General features: G+C 40.2%; 1 protein-coding gene across 1 annotated transcript in view; it reads left to right on the plus strand.

Annotated features, from left to right (window-relative positions):
* The window catches only part of LOC123517033 (inter-alpha-trypsin inhibitor heavy chain H6-like), a gene marked incomplete in the record, with an annotated part of 447528 nt that overhangs the window by 243133 nt on the left and 185059 nt on the right, over nucleotides 1–19336 (plus strand). The window contains 1 exon segment of the mRNA XM_045276857.1: nucleotides 14340–14605. Within this exon segment, the coding sequence (XP_045132792.1) occupies nucleotides 14340–14605 (266 nt within the window).

Genomic DNA, 19336 nt, shown 5'->3' on the forward strand with positions numbered 1-19336 from the left:
AGAGAGAGAGAGAAAGAAAAACAGAGAGACATAGAGAGAGCCAATAGACCAGCAAGCACAGCCAAAAAACTCAGGCATATACTCACTCTATCCATTTAGGACAGATTTCCATCGCGTGTCCTGCCGAATATTTATGGGCCTTCGATCCTCTTTGTAAAAACTACGTTGGCACGGTAATGGCGGTAATCCCTTAACTGCACTGGAAGGGGAGAAGAGGTATAAGCCTGGGAAAGGAGAAGGGAGGAGTAGATGGACTAGGCACAAGTCTGAACGGCTGGAGTAGAGAGTACGAGAGTAATGTTGTGTTTAATATCTTGAGTGGGTAAAGAGCAGCTGAGCTTACCGAGATGGGCTCCACCAACGGGAACCGAGGGAGACTGAGAGTGATGAGTAAGCTGGTGACAGGGGAGAGAGAGAGAGAGAGAGAGAGAGAGAGAGAGAGAGAGAGAGAGAGAGAGAGAGAGAGACAGACAGACAGACAGAGAAGAGGGAGGGCGGAGCAGGAACGTGATGTGTGGAAAGAGGAAGGGGAGAAAATAAAATGAAGAGGAGAAGGAAGAAAAAATGTGTAAAGGGGAGAGAATGATGGAAAAAAAAGGAAGGCGGAGGAGGTATATGAGGAGAGATATGAAAAAAGGAAATAAATAAGTGAAGGGAAAAGAGAAGAGGGTGGAAAAGGTAAAGAAGGATGAGGGGAAGTGGATCACGAGGCAGAAGAATAAGAGATGATGGTAGAAAAGAAACTGAGGAGAAATGAAGAATGCGAAACATAAGGAAGAGAAGGAGGTGGAAGGGAGACAGAAAAAATAGTGAACCAAGGAAGCAAAACAAAGATGGAAGAATAAACAAAAGATCAAGAATGGGAAAGAGGAGAACCGGGAGTAGATGGAGTAAGAAGAGGAGAGGAGAGCTGAAGGAAAAAGAGGAAGAGGTGGTGATGTTGATGGTGGTTTTTGGTGGTGGTGATGGTGGTGGTGGTAGTGGTGGTGCCAAAAGGAAAAGATGAACACTAGGGGGAAGACGAAGAAATGAAGCAAAAAAGGAGTTAGTAGAAGAATGGAAGGAAAAAGAAAGAAGAGTGAAAACTGCTTTGAATGTTTTGGTAGAATAAAAAAAAAAGTCTTTGCACAGAGAACAAAGAAAATTATTGTTGATATCACTATTGTTGTTATTTTCTGTTTTCACTACATAATCATTTATTGCTCTCATTATTGTCACTGGTTTTTTTTATGATGTACATCCATTAACGGAGTTTATTTAAATTATTTTCTTTTTTCTTTTATATTTTTTTATTCACTACAGGAAAGTCATCATGCTTCTTTGGTTAATACTATAATTTTTACCAATCTCTCTCTCTCTCTCTCTCTCTCTCTCTCTCTCTCTCTCTCTCTCTCTCTCTCTCTCTCTCTCTCTCTCTCTCTCTCTCTCTCTCTCTCTCTCTCTCTCTCTCTCTCTCTCTCTCTCTCTCTCTCTCTCTCTCTCTCTCTCTCTCTCTCTCTCTCTCTCTCTCAGGTTTTGATGCGTCAATGAAATAATTTGATAGATATTTAAAACCTCATTCCGTGCATCATACGTTCTATCCCTTCAATACTGCATTTGCTATATGAAAATTACCTAACCTCTTTAGATAATGTTATAATCTCCTCCTATTTTCCTCCTCCCTTAAGCTGTGATGAGTTAATAAAAACCTCTGGTAAATGTTTGAGCATCGCGTGTCCATTAGGATCACACCTTAATAACATAATAATCGCAGCCCAAGATCCGTGTCGTGTAGGACCTCCGTTACTGGAGTGGGGTAGGGTGTTGGGGAGAAGGTCCTCATCCTGCACCTCTCTTCCCGCTGCCACCACGTCAAAGAGTCAGGATGTTATGGAAGCTTGAATGGAGACTAAGTTGTTCAGTGGTTCGTTACTTCTTTTCACAACTTCAATAGTCTTTTTTTGCTGTATTTGTCTTGTTGTTTACCTGCTTCATTTGTTTCTCGCATTCTCTATGTACCTTTCTGTGTGTGTGTGTGTGTGTGTGTGTGTGTGTGTGTGTGTGTGTGTGTGTGTGTGTGTGTTTGTGTGTGTTGTGTGTGTCTGTGTGTGTGCATTTGTGTTCTGCATTCTGTCTGTCTGTCTCTCTCTCTCTCTCTCTCTCTCTCTCTCTCTCTCTCTCTCTCTCTCTCTCTCTCTCTCTCTCTCTCTCTCTCTCTCTCTCTCTCTCTCTCTCTCTCTCTCTCTCTCTCTCTCTCTCTCTCTCTCTCTCTCTCTCTCTCTCTCTCCTTTCCACATATACATATACACAGTCTGTACGTTTCAGAGTTTAACACAAAGCTCCGGAAATCGATGACACATACTCACGTCCAGCTCATAAAAGCAAAACAAAAAAGCCAACTTTTTTCCTTATGAAAAATGTACAAGTTTAGGGTAACTATTACTTTCCAATACTGAACTAGCTCTCTCTCTCTCTCTCTCTCTCTCTCTCTCTCTCTCTCTCTCTCTCTCTCTCTCTCTCTCTCTCTCTCTCTCTCTCTCTCTCTCTCTCTCTCTCTCTCTCTCTCTCTCTCTCTCTCTCTCTCTCTCTCTCTCTCTCTCTCTCTCTCTCTCTCTCTCTCTCTCTCTCTCTCTCTCTCTCTCTCTCTCTCTCTCTCTCTCTCTCTCGCTCATTTTCTCTTTCATGTTACATAAATATTATTACTCTTGCAATTTTTCATCTTTTCCTCGTTCGTAATCGTTGCAGTGAATTCAAGAGCAGTTTACTTAATGTCTGCAAACTCAAAACTATTTTTGACTAACGATCCGACACTGTCATACTACGCTGCATTACTTACCATGCCATAAGCCCACACTTTCATACAACCATACCCATCAACCAATATATAGTAAGCTGAGGTACCCGTTTAAAGCTTGCCAGGACTATAAATATATAAAAGTCAACGTCAAGCCCCCCATGACAAAGCACGGAGAACCAAATACCGAAACTGATTAATGATAAACGTAGATTACTCCAACACCTCAAAATATTCCTACAGGGACACTCTTTGACTCTCACCCTTTCTAGCACCTCCACTTCGTATCGCTCCTGCTGCTTCAACTTTTATCTTGTCCTGGGTTGTGAGTCGCGCGATTGTATGCAAATCTTAATGGCTCGGATATACAGGTTGCGCGAGTGGGAGGCGAAGGGGCTGCGGCAGTGTTGGGGGAAGGGAAGGGATGGGAAGGGTAGTGGGCGGAATATGCATTGCCTTCTGCAGTGAGAGGAGTTGTTGCAGGAGAAGGGAAGGTGGTGAGGAAGAGAAGGGCGTGGGTGACGGGGAGTGGAGTGGACGAGGACGAGGAGGAGGTGGGCTTTCCAGTTTCGAAGGAACGGAAACCCATACCAAAGAAAAGTATTGAATCGAGGAGGTTGTCAGAGAGAGAGAGAGAGAGAGAGAGAGAGAGAGAGAATTCTGGATGTTGTTATAGACAGAAAACAAATATTTCAGTGGCCCGAAAAAAAACATTGAAAAACGTTAATTTAATAGTGCTTTAAAAATTAAAGGGAAAAAATAAGAGTTTTGCATGTCGGAATTCAAAATAGAGGAGAGAGAATCGTATCGCTCTGCAAAAATAGAGAAAGAGAGAGAGAGAGAGAGAGAGAGAGAGAGAGAGAGAGAGAGAGAGAGAGAGAGAGAGAGAGAGAGAGAGAGAGAGGGAGAATTTGATATACACAGATAAATTTGTTTACTTCTTTTTCTTAGTAATACAAAAGTAGAAGTCGCCTTGCCATCGTACAGCTAACCACTCCTTAAGTCTCTTCTCTCTGTCTTTCCTCAACTATTCTATATGGCACCCATTCTCTTATCCCATTCCTCCTTTCCCCTTAGTCTCATAATCCCTTTACTGTATCTCCCCTTGTTCCATCACCTATCATAGGGAATCCCAGAGGCGTGACCACAACGTCTACTCAGCTTTGCAAGACTAAATGTGAGGAATTACCGAGCCGGCGGCGATTCAGTGAGCGTGAGCAGCTTTTTGTTAGACTCAGGATCGATAGCGGTGGGAAAAGAGAGCTGTGTTCCGCGCTAAATACTTTGTGTGCCGCTGAAAGGTACGTTATGTTGGTGACTGGGTCAGTAGACGTCTTGGAGATTACTGAATATGCACGAATGTGAAAGAGTATTGACATTTTGTGATCTCATGGTGTGTAGTGCTTTGTGTTCTGCGTAAAGGAAAAGTATAATGTATAACAAAATGTGGGTAACATTTACCGTAGATTGTTTGAAAATATTATTTTTTTGTGTAGTTGTTTATATATTTGTTTGTTTATTTATTTATTCACTTATTTACTCCTTCAATTATTTACTTATTTCTCTGTTTATTTACATTCATAGATATTATTTTCATAGTGCAGTTTTTGATCATGAAAAATAACGGTAAATATAATTGAATATCGGTGATATCATAGATGGTCAGAATGGTTGTTTACATCGGGTTGTCATTAATATGCGCAACAGTAATTCTGTAGTTGAGAAAACAGATATACTGGTTATTGGCACTCACATTGGAGGTAGCGTTGTTGGTGGTTGTAATAGTAATAACAGTAGTAGCAATAGTAGTAGTACTGATAATAGTAGTAGTAGTAGTAGTAGTAGTAGTAGTAGTAGTAGTAGTAGCAGTAGCAGTGGCAGTAGAAGTACCAGTAGTAGTAGCACCAGTAGTAGTAACAGTAAAAGCAGAAGTATCATTGATAGCAATAGTTCAATATGAATACACGATGAATTATCCAAAGGTAGATATTACATGCATATACGAATATGTGTGTGTGTGTGTGTGTGTGTGTGTGTGTGTGTGTGTGTGTGTGTGTGTGTGTGTGTGTGTGTGTGTGTGTGTGTGTGTGTGTGTGTGTGTGTGCGTGCGTGTGTGTGTTTGTGTGTTTGTGTGTGTGTGCTTGTATGCATAAACGAAAACCACTGTATACGGGCTATAGGGAACGGAGATCACCTGATTACGCACATATGGCCACACATTCTCTCACATGCACACTCTTGCACCTCCCACATCCCGAATCCCGAATCCTGCTGCGCTATTGCCTCGCGCTGAGCCAGACGCTCACAACGTACATGGACATAAAAACACGTTCACGGAAGAAACTCGTAGTCCAAACAAACATACGGAAGACATGGAAATGGTTCACACACACACACACACACACACACTCACACACACACACACACACACACACACACACACACACACACACACACACACACACACACACACACACACACACACACACACACACACACACACACATTTCTGCAAATAATCAGTATGCTAGAATAAATAGCTTTTCGTTGGTGAATGTTATTTTCTTACCTTTCTGTCTCTCTCTCTCTCTCTCTCTCTCTCTCTCTCTCTCTCTCTCTCTCTCTCTCTCTCTCTCTCTCTCTCTCTCTCTCTCTCTCTCTCTCTCTCTCTCTCTCTCTCTCTCTCTGTGTGTGTGTGTGTGTGTGTGTGTGTGTGTGTGTGTGTGTGTGTGTGTGTGTGTGTGTGTGTGTGTGTGTGTGTGTGTGTGTGTGTGTGTGTGTGTGTGTGTGTGTGTGTGTGTGTGTGTGTGTGTGTGTGTGTGTGTGTGTGTGTGTGTGTGTGTGTGTGTGTGTGTGTGTGTGTGTGTGTTTCTTATCGGCTTAACCACCTGGGGACACGAAACTGGTTAGAATAGGATAGTGGCGAACGTTCAGGTCTTGCTTTCTCCCTCACACGAGCACCAGAACACTTATTTGGACACTGGACGCTGCGTGGACACTAGACACTGGACAGTTATGTAATACTCCCATACAGTAAGCAATCGTTTTCATGGAGCTTTGGGTCTTGAGCTTCCCTCGCAGAACAGCAGCATTGTAAGACAGACCAGGGAGGTGTTATCAGGAATGCACACCACCGACTCTGCTCTAATCCCTTCTATTTCACTGCTAGGCTAACTGCTGCGTCTGGTCCGCTGGAGTAATGGTCGTGGGATTTGGCTCTCTATCAGTTCCGCTAATTCTTTTTTAGTGCTTTTTTTGTGTGTAGTTCGTATTTTTTATTGTTCCTTTAGTTCTTGGATATATGGAAGTTTTCTCTCTCTCTCTCTCTCTCTCTCTCTCTCTCTCTCTCTCTCTCTCTCTCTCTCTCTCTCTCTCTCTCTCTCTCTCTCTCTCTCTCTCTCTCTCTCTCTCTCTCTCTCTCTCTCTCTCTCTCTCTCTCTCTCTCTCTCTCTCTCTCTCTCTCTCTCTCTCTATCCATGCTATATGTAAATTCTATTGTTGTATTACTTTCCACTATACTTTTAGGATAAATTTCCTTTTCATTATTATAGAAAAAAAAATCAAAAGTGGAGAAGAGTGTCGGAGAAGGAGAAAGGAGGGAAAGAATTACAAAGAAGATGAGGGGCGTTAGATTAATGAACAATAAATGATTGCATTGATTATAATAGTGTGAGAAAAACATATGAAAAGCAGTAGACAGAACGGGTATGTGAGAGAGAGAGAGAGAGAATATAGAACGTACACAACCAGCCTTCCTGTTTTCCATAATTAATATTCTAAGCAGGAGAGGTAATTTAGGGTCGCCGTGAATATTGTGGAGAATATATGCGAGGAGCGGAGGGTCTGGTTATGAGGGGGATAGGAGGGGGAAAGTGTGGGGAAAAGAGAAAGCTGAGATACTCTTACATATCCACTTCAAGTTAGGATGTTTGTGTAAAATACTTGTGAAGTTAAGTTAATGAGACTGGATTTCACTTGGAGAATGCTGTAAGAGAGGTTTTAATGCACTTTTCTTCAATTTTCCTATGACCTATCTTGCTTTCTCCTTTGGGTTGGGACCTCAAGGTGATTATTTTATTTCTTCTTTGGTTTACCATTAGAAAAGTGTCAATCTGATATAAGAAAATGTGACCGAGCTTGTGCTGGATACAACAGTAATTAAGATGGACCTAAACTACACTTGTTCTTAATTTGGGATGTAACGTTTGTCTTATGAGGTGCAAAGATTGGGTGAGTGTGTGTGAGGAATATAAAGGAGAGAGCATGTGAGCGAGAGATGATATATGAGGGAATGCGAAGGAGGAATGTGTGCTCCGGAGAGAAATGTGGGTGTTTGAGGAAATACTGCCACTTGAGAGGCAGTGAGAGGAAGTGTGCGTGGCGCGTTGGTGTTAGGGAAGCTGAGAAACGTGGGATGCAGTGTGAGGGTATACGGTTCAGTTGTGTTTGTGTGTGTGTGTGTGTGTGTGTGTGTGTGTGTGTGTGTGTGTGTGTCTCTCTCTCTCTCTCTCTCTCTCTCTCTCTCTCTCTCTCTCTCTCTCTCTCTCTCTCTCTCTCTCTCTCTCTCTCTCTCTCTCTCTCTCTCTCTCTCTCTCTCTCTCTCTCTCTCTCTACCTATCCCCAAACCAAAATCCACCAAGAGAGTGACAAGCACAAACACTACCACCACAACCACTACCACTACCCATTATCAATCACTGCCACCACCACCACCACCACCACCACCACCACCACCACCACCACCATATCCTCCCTGGAAATTGAAATAAAAAAAAAATAAACATGAATAATGAATGTCAGGCATGTTAATGTATACGTATAATTGTGTTTTCTTCCACCTGTTTCCTGCTTCCGGCATCCATAATGGGGAATGTTTTTTTTTTTCATTTTTTTATGTGTTTTATGAGGAGGTTTTCTTTTAGTTTTTTTTTTTTTTAATCATGCTGTGTGTCTTAATGTTTCATGGTGGTTGGAGAGCAGGCAAGCAAGCAAACAGTGATTTTTTTTCTCTTTCCTCTAAAGGATTCTACAAATACAAGGAGGAATAAAAGGAGTGTATATATATATATATATATATATATATATATATATATATAGTGAATATATATATATATATATGAGTGTATATATATGTACTCGTGTTTAGCTTATTGTGAATTCTGGAGGTGCAGTGACGTTTTTTTTTTTTTCTTATTTTTAGTATGTTAATGTATTTTGCTTCTCCATTTACTTACCTGTCCATCTAAAGGTGAATCAAATGTCTCTACAGAAGTGTGTTAATTTTGTATCTGTTGGAACCTTCTAAATCTACGTTAATTTTATTCATGTCTATCTAATCTCTCAGATGTATGTTTTTTTTTTTTTTCATCTATTCATCTATTATTTTTTTGTATGTTTGTCTGCTTCTACATCCTTGTCTACTAATCAATTTCTTTGCATGGCTGTCTTTTTTTCATTCACTTGAAATCTTTTGTATACATATTCATTTACCTATCGCCTAATTTACCTCCATACCTTAGTTTGTCTGTATGTGCGAGTATAGGTGTATCAGTATCAAAATATTACTTCAATCTGTATTTCAGTTTTTTTCAGTTTGCTCTTTTTTATATTTCTTCGACAAAGTTTCATCCTGTATTCTCGTGAAGGTCTCTTTCCTCTATATTGTCAAACCTCTCCAACACACTTTATTACACTGAGCAGATAGTGTGTGTGTGTGTGTGTGTGTGTGTGTGTGTGTGTGTGTGTGTGTGTGTGTGTGTGTGTGTGTGTGTGTGTGTGTGCAAAAAAGAGGGTGAATTTATTTTTTTTCTTGCTGTGTGTAATATTTAATTTATGAATACTTATTTACGCTTGTTGACTAGATTGAGTTTTTTCTTTATAAATCCTGTGTAATTGGCTAAATCATCGTTTTTTTTCTGGTCAGTTCAGTTCGTAATTCCATTTTCCCATTTTACTTTAGTTAGTTCCAGCTTTTATTATTTATCACTTTTTCATTTCACGTACATGAATCTAAGATTATGCGAAACATTATGTTTTTGTGAAATTAATGATTTTTCTCTTCAACAGTTTCTTTAAGCGACGATTATACTTTTTTTTCTTTCAAAGTGTCAAAGAGACTGATTATTAAAGTTACAAAGAATGGGAGAAAGAAGAAGCATTCGGTTGACCTCTCACAAAATTATGAAAACAAATACTTCAAAACATTATTCCTCCTTCTGAAATAGTTTATGCCATAGGAAATAACAAAAGCAGATATAAAAAAGTAATTTCTACATTTTATCTCCAGAAATTACTGACTAACAATGTATTTATCAGTGACTATGATATCACGTCAGCAGACCCTCTATACATGTCATGGTCATACATAACATGCATTGTATCCCATCGAGTACAGGACCCATCACTCCATGTCACTGCATCCCAGCCTCCCACTACCCTCAAACACACCGTGATGAATGATCCCAAGCCATTCATCAGTGTCTTCACCAATTATTCACATGTAATTAATCAACTCACGTATCAAAGTCCGCGAAAAAAGAGGTATAGAATTGTCAGTGAATAACGTATGGGTGCGGTGAGTGTGGTATGCTGGCCAGGGAGAGGAAAGTACGTAGGACAAAGTTGCGTAGGTTGTGGAATATGTACAAAGTGTAAGAATGTTTAAGTATTGAAATTTTCTTTTGACCAGGCGTCCAGATATGAAGTTAAGGCAAAAAAAAAATGTCTTCTCAACTTACTTTTTTTTCATTACGTTGTCTAGTTTATCTCAACTTTTCTAGTGGCCTGATGTGCTGTATCGTGGTGGTAGATGTAATGGTGGTAGTTGTAGTCATGGTAGTACTATGTAATAGCAGAAGTAGTTGTGGTAGATGTTATTACTGGTACCACTACTGCTGTTGTTATTGCCGATGCTGTTATTGATTTAATAAGTTTACAAACTATGAAATTCTCCTAATTTGATGATTTAACGTATTTCTGTTTCTGATATCATTGGAGATATTCATTCATTTATTTAGTTATACTACTCACAGTGTTTATTTTAGCAGTTATCAATGTGATTCCATTTCGCTTTCAGGATTTTCATTTCCACTGTTTGCATAAGATGGAATTTGGCTTTGTCCAATGAATACTGAAAGGAAAATAGGAGAAAGGATGATGATGATGAGGAGAAAGAAAAGTGAAAATGGCTCTGTAGTAAGTGAAAATGTGCAAAAAGAATTTACAATAGTAAAAAGGCGAAGAAATATTATGAGGAGGAGGAAGAGAAAGAAGAGGAAAAGAAAGAGGATAAGGATAAGATTTTTTTCTTCCATTTTGTCTCCAACCACAACATTCATCTTTTTATTTCCCTTTTCATATTAATGTATCCGTTTCTTATCACATTCTATAATTTGAAAGCTAGTCAAGAATACTTTCATCTCAAATCTGATGAATCATTCACCAGAAATCACACCGCTTGACCCAAAGGGAAATTACTAAGCTAAGGTAGTTTCGAGAAAGAAGCCAGTTTTCGAGAGTCAGGAACCCATTATCTCTCGCCGATGTGAAGGGGAGACTCATGCTTTGCCTCTCAGAAGCCATCGATCATTATTGCTCTGGCAGAAGCTCCCGAGTGAGGAAAGTTTTATCATTAGTGGCAGATGAAAGTGCGCCATCCTTCATCAATTTGCTCTGTAGATATTGATAGACCCTTTATTTGTTTCGTGAACTTATAGGGCGGTACGTTCAGAAATTGATATATGCTTGAGAATTACTGTATTTCAGTGATGGGTCCATACGAATATTGAAAGATAGATGATATCGAATGTTAATCAACGCAGTGCAAATTATAAGAGCCAAAGGAATATCCACGATTATGAAAATGAAGACAGTGTGGAAGCAATGCGAAGGTTTTTTTTTTCATTTACCAAAGTAAGATTTTATATCACTTGAAAAGAAGTGATATTATGATGCCTAATAATGATCCATGACATTAAAAACGAAGAAGAAAAGTAGAAATTGCGGTTTATCTAGTTTTTAATGGCGATATCATTTGAAAGCAAAATATATATACTCAGCCAAAAGCCATTCATTTCTTTTTACTTTATAATGAAAAAGAAACTTGACTCATGAAATTTGGATAAAATCTGATGACGAAATTATTGTACACACATTTTGCTGTGTGTTGCCATTTTGTCGCTTTGAAGAAGTTTAACAAGACACATTCCGAGGGGCGGTTTGATGTATGTGCGTTGGCATGGAAAGGGCGGGGGGTGTGGGGCTTCCTCTTTTTAGCTTGTCACACACATCATTAAATATCATTGGGTAATTATGACACCGGGAGGATAGTTGTATTTAAAACTGCAGTAATACCTTGTGCGTGTGTGTGTGTGTGTGTATGTATGTGAAAGTGTTAGTATATGAGAGAGAGAGAGAGAGAGAGAGAGAGAGAGAGAGAGAGAGAGAGAGAGAGAGAGAGAGAGATGGACCTTCCTCCTCCTCCTCCTCCTCCTCCGTCACGTGGGTCCTCTGTGGGTTCGTCCCGCTGTCTACTTCATCGGAATGTACAAGTTGTCCTAATTTCCAGTCGCACTAACTTCATCAGCAGCTACTCAGTGAACTTCCAGCTTGGCGTGTCTCTCTGGAGTACCCCTAACTTCCTACACCAGTCCGTCCTGTCTTCTCTTTGTGTCCGTCTTGCTAGTCTTTTTCTATTTGCAATATTTCATTCAGTGCGTCCTGCCAGCCTATAGAGTGAGGGCAGTGAAATGAATCCTAGTTTTTGACGGTGTGAGTGTATCGGTAAATGGTGGTGGTGGTGGTGGTATACTTGTGATTAGAGAGCGAGATGGTGCGGCAATTACTTCTATGTTTGGCTTCTTTCCCTTGGTATTAAGTACTCTGATTTGATAAGAATTTATAGTTGTCAGAATTGATGTTGTGAGTTTTTGGTGAGTAATGAACATATAGTAGTGAGCAAAAGTCGTGTAGCATGCAATGCATTTTTTTTTGTTTATTGTGTCTCTCTCATCAGAAAATCCTCCGATATACTAAATATCTACCAATTGTAAGCTTGTATGTAGATCAGACTTCGGAAAGTACTGAGCTCAATACAAATGAGTGAAAATTAATCGCCAATTAACCTTTACTCTATTCGAAAGCCTATTAACCCTTTCAGTACCATGACGCGTTTCCATATTCATTCTGCTTACTATTTGGTGTTTTTTCTAAAGCTTCAGATATTCATGTGGGCTATTAAAATAGTGAAGATTCTAGCCATTAATATTCTGATCTTCATAGACCCTTCCTAGTGTAAATAAAACCATATCCAAAATCATGGTAAATATGTATTTCAGTACTGAAGGGGTTAAATGAGAAGCTTCTTTATCATTAGTCGTGTCACTGATGGAATCACATTTAGGGTAATTTTTCTTTACAAGTGATGGGCAAAAAAGGATGAGATATATTTGATAATGTGACATGTTCATCCACACCACCAGAACATTTTTAAAAACCTTACTCCTTGAAATATATATGCTTTTTTTTTTTTTTTCCATCCCTTCCATTTTACATCACTTACTCCATGCACACTTTTCTTTTAGTTTCACACCTACGCCGTGCACACGTTTTCTTCAATTTCTCTTGTATCACTGCAACATTATCTTCAGTTCTTATCTTTTTCCCTGACGTCTTTTATCGAACTTGTTGTCTTCCCCAACACCTGAAAGCCTCCACACACACACACACACACACACACACACACACACACACACACACACACACACACACACACACACACACACACACACACACACCTTCCTTCCTTCCTCCAAGCAAGACCAGGCCGGCGCACCATTCACACTGTTGACCTGCCAGTGTTTGCCGCACCGATCACTGCCTCAGCCTCTGTTTACTGTTTGTTTGCTTCCACCCCGTCCTCGGTAATGAGAGCTGAGCCAAGCCTCTCCACCTGTGCGTCCGCCTTCTCTCTCTCTCTCTCTCTCTCTCTCTCTCTCTCTCTCTCTCTCTCTCTCTCTCTCTCTCTCTCTCTCTCTCTCTCTCTCTCTCTCTCTCTCTCTCTCTCTCTCTCTCTCTCTCTCTCTCTCTCTGCCTTTGTTCTCGTTTTCTGTTGCTTCGTTTAGCTTCCTACCACATAGCATATTTTTTTTTTTTTTCTATCAGTACCTTTGTTTTTTTTTTATTTATTTCGCTGTGTATTTTTCATCGTTATCTCTGTTTCTTCCTCGTTTTCTTCCTCTTCTTTATCATCCATTTGCCTTTCATTACTTCCTGCTCTATATTTCGCCTTCAATTTTATCTTCATTTATTTTCCATCTTGTTTTCCTCAGTGCACCCTTCCATCCTGATCTCCAGTCCTCTCTCACTGCACACCTAAAACCTTCCCATTTCACTTCCACTCGTTTCATTCTCATGCACTCGTGACCTCTCTTCCTTTTCTTTTTTTTTTTTTTTTATCTCGTAGACTCTTCATTCTCATTCTTCCCCTACTGCCAGTACCTTGATCATTCCCTCGCCACTCACTCCCTACTCTCTTTGCTTCTTACCAGCGTATCGTTTCTTCTCTTTCTCTCCCATTTTTTCTTCCCCAAATGGACGTTTTTATTTCCATTTTTCCGGTCTCAGCGGTATTTTCCCCTCCTCTTCAATATTTCTCACGTCTCTCTCCGCTATGCTCTTTGTACCTTGTCAGTGTCTTGTTTCTTCTCACGTCTTCTTTTCTTTTTCCCGGGGGATCTTTTATATCCATTCTTGCTCTCTACAAGTACCTTCCTGCATCATTCCCTCGCCGCTCGTTCTGTACTTTCTTTGCCATTATTTCTTTTCTTCTCGTCTCCTTTCACCCTAATTGACGCTTATATCCTTACTTTTACACCACTACCTTCCTTCATCATCATTCTCTCTCTCTCTCTCTCTCTCTCTCTCTCTCTCTCTCTCTCTCTCTCTCTCTCTCTCTCTCTCTCTCTCTCTCTCTCTCTCTCTCTCTCTCTCTCTCTCTCTCTCTCTCTCACGTTTTTCTTTGTGTATGCTAGAGAAGCTTTTCATACGTGGCTTCTCTTCTCCTTCACTGTGTTTTGTTCCTAATTTCGCTTTGTTTGTGTTTTCCAGCTCGTCTTTCTGTCTTTCTTTCTTTCTTCCTTCCTTGTGCTTTCTTGTGCCCGGTTTATTCGTGCACATTTTCTCTCCTTTCTTCTCGGTCTTCCTGCTGTTTTTCACTTTTTTCGTCTTGCTCCTTCCTACGTTTTTTCCTCACCTTATACTCTTTGTTTTCGTCCTCTTCTCTTTCGTGTTTGTCTGGATGGCTGTCTTGGCGGCTCCGTCTTTATGTGTGTCTCTCCGTGTCTGATCATTTTCTTGTTAGTCTTGTTATTTTGTTTTCTACGTCTTCGTGCAATCTCTCTCTCTCTCTCTCTCTCTCTCTCTCTCTCTCTCTCTCTCTCTCTCTCTGAATAACACTATCAAATTTCTATCTTATATTTCAGCAATGTTTCTAATTAGTGATCACATACAGCGACAAATCACCCTATTATTGCAACATCCCTAAATCAACCTTTTTTCTCCCGCACAGAGCACTCACCTGACGCAGTGCCACCCGTCGCCGCCGATTCCTGACGTGGCATCCTCCTCATCGTCATCCCTGGGAGGAGCGGCGACGTCTTCTGGGTCTCAATGGGATGACCTTGAGATTCTGGCGTACCATATTCAGTCGGTGGTGATCTCCCGTTACGCCGTCACCACCGTCACTTGTAAGATCCGCAACCCAACTTTGGATCCCCAGGAGGCAGCTTTCACCTTCCTGCTGCCTGTGCACGCCTTCATCTCCAATCTCACCATGTAAGTGTTCCGAGTATTTCATTCATCAGTTATGTTTGTGTAGTGTTGTGTGGCCACCGTTTCCACCGCTCCGGCCTTCCAACAGTGAAGAAAATATGACTCGTCGTTGTCATATATATATATATATATATATATATATATATATATATATATATATATATATATATATATATATATATATATATATATATATATACACATTTAGTTTTTCTGTGTGTCATGCTTATATTGTTGAGTGACACTTTTGAATTCGATGAGGTCTCTGTACACGTAAACTTCATTTGAAAAGATCATCGATGGTACATAACGAAACAGGATTTACCATTCCTCCCTATAATTTATCTTCTTCCCTTCATTCGTTTGTATTCTTATTGAATGATGGTCTATGAAACGTCTTGATTCAGCAAAGTCCGTGCATAGACATTCTTTGTTAAGTTTATGAATGATGTATAAATATAAAGACAGAGCCTCTTCAGTGAATAGGACTCACCACCACCAGGGCTGGCCACTGTCCCACGGACTTACCAGATCCCACTTGACATCAGGATGGATGGGGGTTGTTTTGTTGCCGCCGTGCCTCTTTGTTCCTTGGGTGTTCACCTTTTGCTCCTCACTCCCTCTTGTCCTGTTAACGAAGAAAAGTTTCTTTTGAGTTTTGTGGATTTATCTTTTTCTTCCTGTTACGGAAACAAGAAATGAGATCGAAAGCAGTTTTCCTTCATTGGTTTGTGAGTATATTGCTGAGAGGAAAAAGAAAAGTAATTGTTTTTTTTTATTTATACCATGTGGGCTTTTCACGGGAGTTTATGGGCTAAAGGGGATACTTTTGGGGGGTACCTCCTATCTCAAAGCCCACCCGCTAGGAAACCGTTGTCCCGAGTGTGGAAGCCTAACCTACACTCCGACCGTGGACAGGATTCGAACCCATGCGCTTGGAGACCCCTCGGACCCCAAAGCACGCATGGTTCCACTGTACCACGGTTTGTCTTACAAAGGCAGCTACGTCTGACTGTTTGTCTGTCTGTCACGAAAATAGTAGCAGTTCAGCTTTAGACATAAAACTACGGTTATTCAACACGAAATAATGAAGAACTATATTCTAGATATAACTTAATTCCTAAAAATATTGACTTTATGAAGAAATGCTTAGACAGCAAGACTGGAGAATAGCTGTGTCACTGGCAAGGACGCTCTTATACTAACAATTGGGTATGCTCGTGAAGGTGAGTTTATTATCAGAAGTCCTAAAAAAGTATGTGTGCTGTCACGTTAATTTTCATCCCAGGTATTCTCCCATCAGTGCTGCATAGGAGTTGCTAATTTGGACCATCAGACTTAATCGTATCACTTTTAGTCTTGATTGAGCATCAGTAGTTTAATTTTTGTATGTTTCTTTTTTCAGACCAACTGTCATTGTTTATTTTTCTCAGACGTGAATGGAAGGCAGGTTAAAGATTACAAAAATAACAGAATCCCCATTCATTGTCCCACACAAATTTCAGTCATGATTCCTGGATATCAAAAGTGTCCGGGACCAGGTTACTCTTGGAATTTACATGAAATACAATAACAATCAAGTCAGACAACAAAGTGAGCTACTACGTATAGCAAGAGAGGAATGTTTGTGTGTTTTAAGCTAAAGTTTCTTTTTTGCGACGTTTGTTCCGAGAGTCATTATTATTCTGGGTAGGCAAAAACAACCCTTCCTGCACGCAAAAATGTGAGAACGAGTGCCACTTTATATGCACAGGGAAAGCAAGGAACAAACTCAAATACTCTTACACAAATACAGCGCAGACTCCCTGAGGTGAAAACACATCATTATCATTTTAATTCCTGGGAGTGCTTGGGGATCTCCAGGTAACTTTATGCGCGAGAAACGGCCGACGTAAGCGTGGTGGAGCTAATGTACTAAAGCAGCACTTCCCAGGCAGTAAAAGTGAGTGTCAGAGGAGAGGCAGAGGCTGTTGTTAGTGAAATGTCAACGTGTGTGTGTGTGTGTGTGTGTGTGTGTGTGTGTGTGTGTGTGTGTGTGAGAGAGAGAGAGAGAGAGAGAGAGAGAGAGAGAGAGAGAGAGAGAGAGAGAGTTTTCATCGGCATGTTAGTCATGTTTAACTTGGAAGTGAGCAAAAAAAATGTACATTTCTTAAAAATTCTAATATGTAAATATTGGAAAAAAAGGTAAATAGCGTTCAGAATATAAATAGTGGAACATTCTGTAAGTTTAGTTAAAATTAGGTCTCTTATCTCTATATAGGTATCAGTCATTCACACTTCATATTTGTCCCACTAAAATACAAGTCTTTATTTCAACTCAGTTTGTCCATCGCGTGTCAGTATTGTGCCTGTAAAGCCTTAATTGCCACCTATATGTGTCTGTGTCCCTGAGTCTTGTCTGACCCAGCGCTTCTCTTAGTTGGAGACACACAGCTTCCTTTCTTCCTTCTCTCACCATCGAGGACGACACAAGCGACACGGACACGGACACGCCAGACAGCTGACAGTCCACCTTCGAGAATTCCATCTATAACTTCCACTTCCTGAGAATTCTTGCTTCACTTGTGTATGTGTGTGTGTGTGTGTGTGTGTGTGTGTGTGTGTGTGTGTGTGTGTGTGTGTGTGTGTGTGTGTGTGTGTGTGTGTGTGTGTGTGTGTGTGTGTGTGTGTGTGTGTGTGTGTGTGTTGTACCGTCAGTATTCTTGTCCTTATCAGAATTTTTTGCAGTCTTGTCCACGTTCACTTCTTATCCTCCTCATCTTCTTTCTTTTCGTCCTCCTCTTCCTCCTCCTCCTCCTCCTCCTCCTCCTCCTCCTCCTCCTCCTCCTCCTCCTCCTCCTCCTCTTCCTCCTTTTCCTCCTCCTCCTCCTGTGTGTTTGCATGGCTACCTGCCACTCAATAATACCCTTAAAGATATAATGTGGGAAATGTTGTCGGAAATAAGCAAGGAAGGAGGTACGAAGGCTGAGAGTAAACGCTTTGCTGTGAATAGACGCAAGGCAAGATTTGTGGTTTATACAGAATTACTCGAGTGACATGTTGGTAACGTACATATTTGTTAGTAAATGGCTGGTTTTTTTTTTTTTTTCTATGTACAAGTAGAGTATCTAAGCTTTTTTTGTAGTCATGGATCAGGTCAACATTTTTTTTTTTTCACATATAAACATGAGCACAACGTATTACTACCAGCACTACTATTATCACAGCAATCTTCTATTATCACTACAAACACTATCGGAATCTATACCACCAACACCATCATCACGATCTCCTCGTAAGTTATCCTCGTAGAGTCTGATAGCGTGAATACAAATGGTGACCTCCTGTCGTGTGCTATAGATCGTGTAGGTAGAGTGAGTGGCCCTTCTATCCCTCTCTTCTCCCCTTCCTTCCCTGGCTCTTGTTTCTTTATTGCCCATGGATTACTGGGCTGAAATGACCCCTATGCCATTCCCCATCCCTCTTTTCTTGCTGCGCCTTGTGAAAAATGTAGGTCGTGGCGACAAAAAAGGAAAGGAAAGGGAGAAAAATCCATGTGAATCGTTGAATGATAAAAAATAGTAAAAGGTTCATGGTGAAAGAAACAAGCTATTATATTTGTCGTCGCTCAACTAGACGAAAAAATGGATATGAAAACTGAATCCAAAGTGGCAAAAGATGACGAGGGACACAAAAAGCTCGATCATCATAGAAGCACTACATATTGCGCTTTTATATACTCGTATCCATAAAACTTTTCTTATTTTTCCTTCAGCGTTCACTGTATGTTTGTTCAGATGACTTTTTACTCTTGAAGTTGATCTCTCACTATACACAGCGTAACTATTGAGTAAATACTTAGACTAAAGCTCCTTTTCGACTGTAATTAAGTATAGATCGTTTTATTTATTTATTTTCTTTCACACATTTCCTGGCTGTAGATGAATCATGTGCACTTTTCCCCCTGACTCACTATCTATGTATAACTTTTCTTGTCTGGGATTACAATTACATCTTTTTTTTATGTATGTATTTCTTCTAATCAGACTTCTTTGGTATAGTGTGACTTCGGGCGTTTTTGGTGGCCGAGGGGTCAAATCCTACCCATTCTTCGAGGGTAGAAGGGCATCCATTCAAGGTATTGGTTCCCAGATGCAAAAATTTTGGTCCTTCATTAAAAGACACCGTCCAACTATAATAAACTAAGATAACTTGACGTAAAACCGAAAACAAATGGGGTTTTTACATAGATAGTTATTTTCTTCACCAAATGTGCTTGTACTGAGAAATGAAAATATGGAGAGAGAGAGAGAGAGAGAGAGAGAGAGAGAGAGAGAGAGAGAGAGAGAGAGAGAGAGAGAGAGAGAGAGAGAGAGAGACGTACCAGATGACCTTCGCTTATAAAAACCAGTACAGCAGTTCCTTTTTACGATTCTACGAGACAGAGAGCAAAAAAAAGTGAGAAAAATGGAGTTTCTTATCTTTACTTCCTGGCAAATGTTTATCTCTTGTCTTTTTTTCTTTTTTCTTCTTTATACAAACGTTTTTCTCTCCGTGTTCCTCCTTCCTTCCCTTTGTCTATTTTTGTCTGTTGTTAATAATGATATTTTGTTTTCCTCCATCTGTCTATTTATGTGTTTTTTCTGGAAGATATTCGGATGAAAATGTGAATGATCTTTACAGTAATGTATAGTTTTCCTTTCTCACTTTCATTTCCTTCATCATTGTTTTACTTCTTCACTTTTTTCATAATTT

Source organism: Portunus trituberculatus, chromosome 41 (assembly GCF_017591435.1).
Source record: "Portunus trituberculatus isolate SZX2019 chromosome 41, ASM1759143v1, whole genome shotgun sequence".
Lineage (NCBI taxonomy): Eukaryota > Metazoa > Arthropoda > Malacostraca > Decapoda > Portunidae > Portunus > Portunus trituberculatus.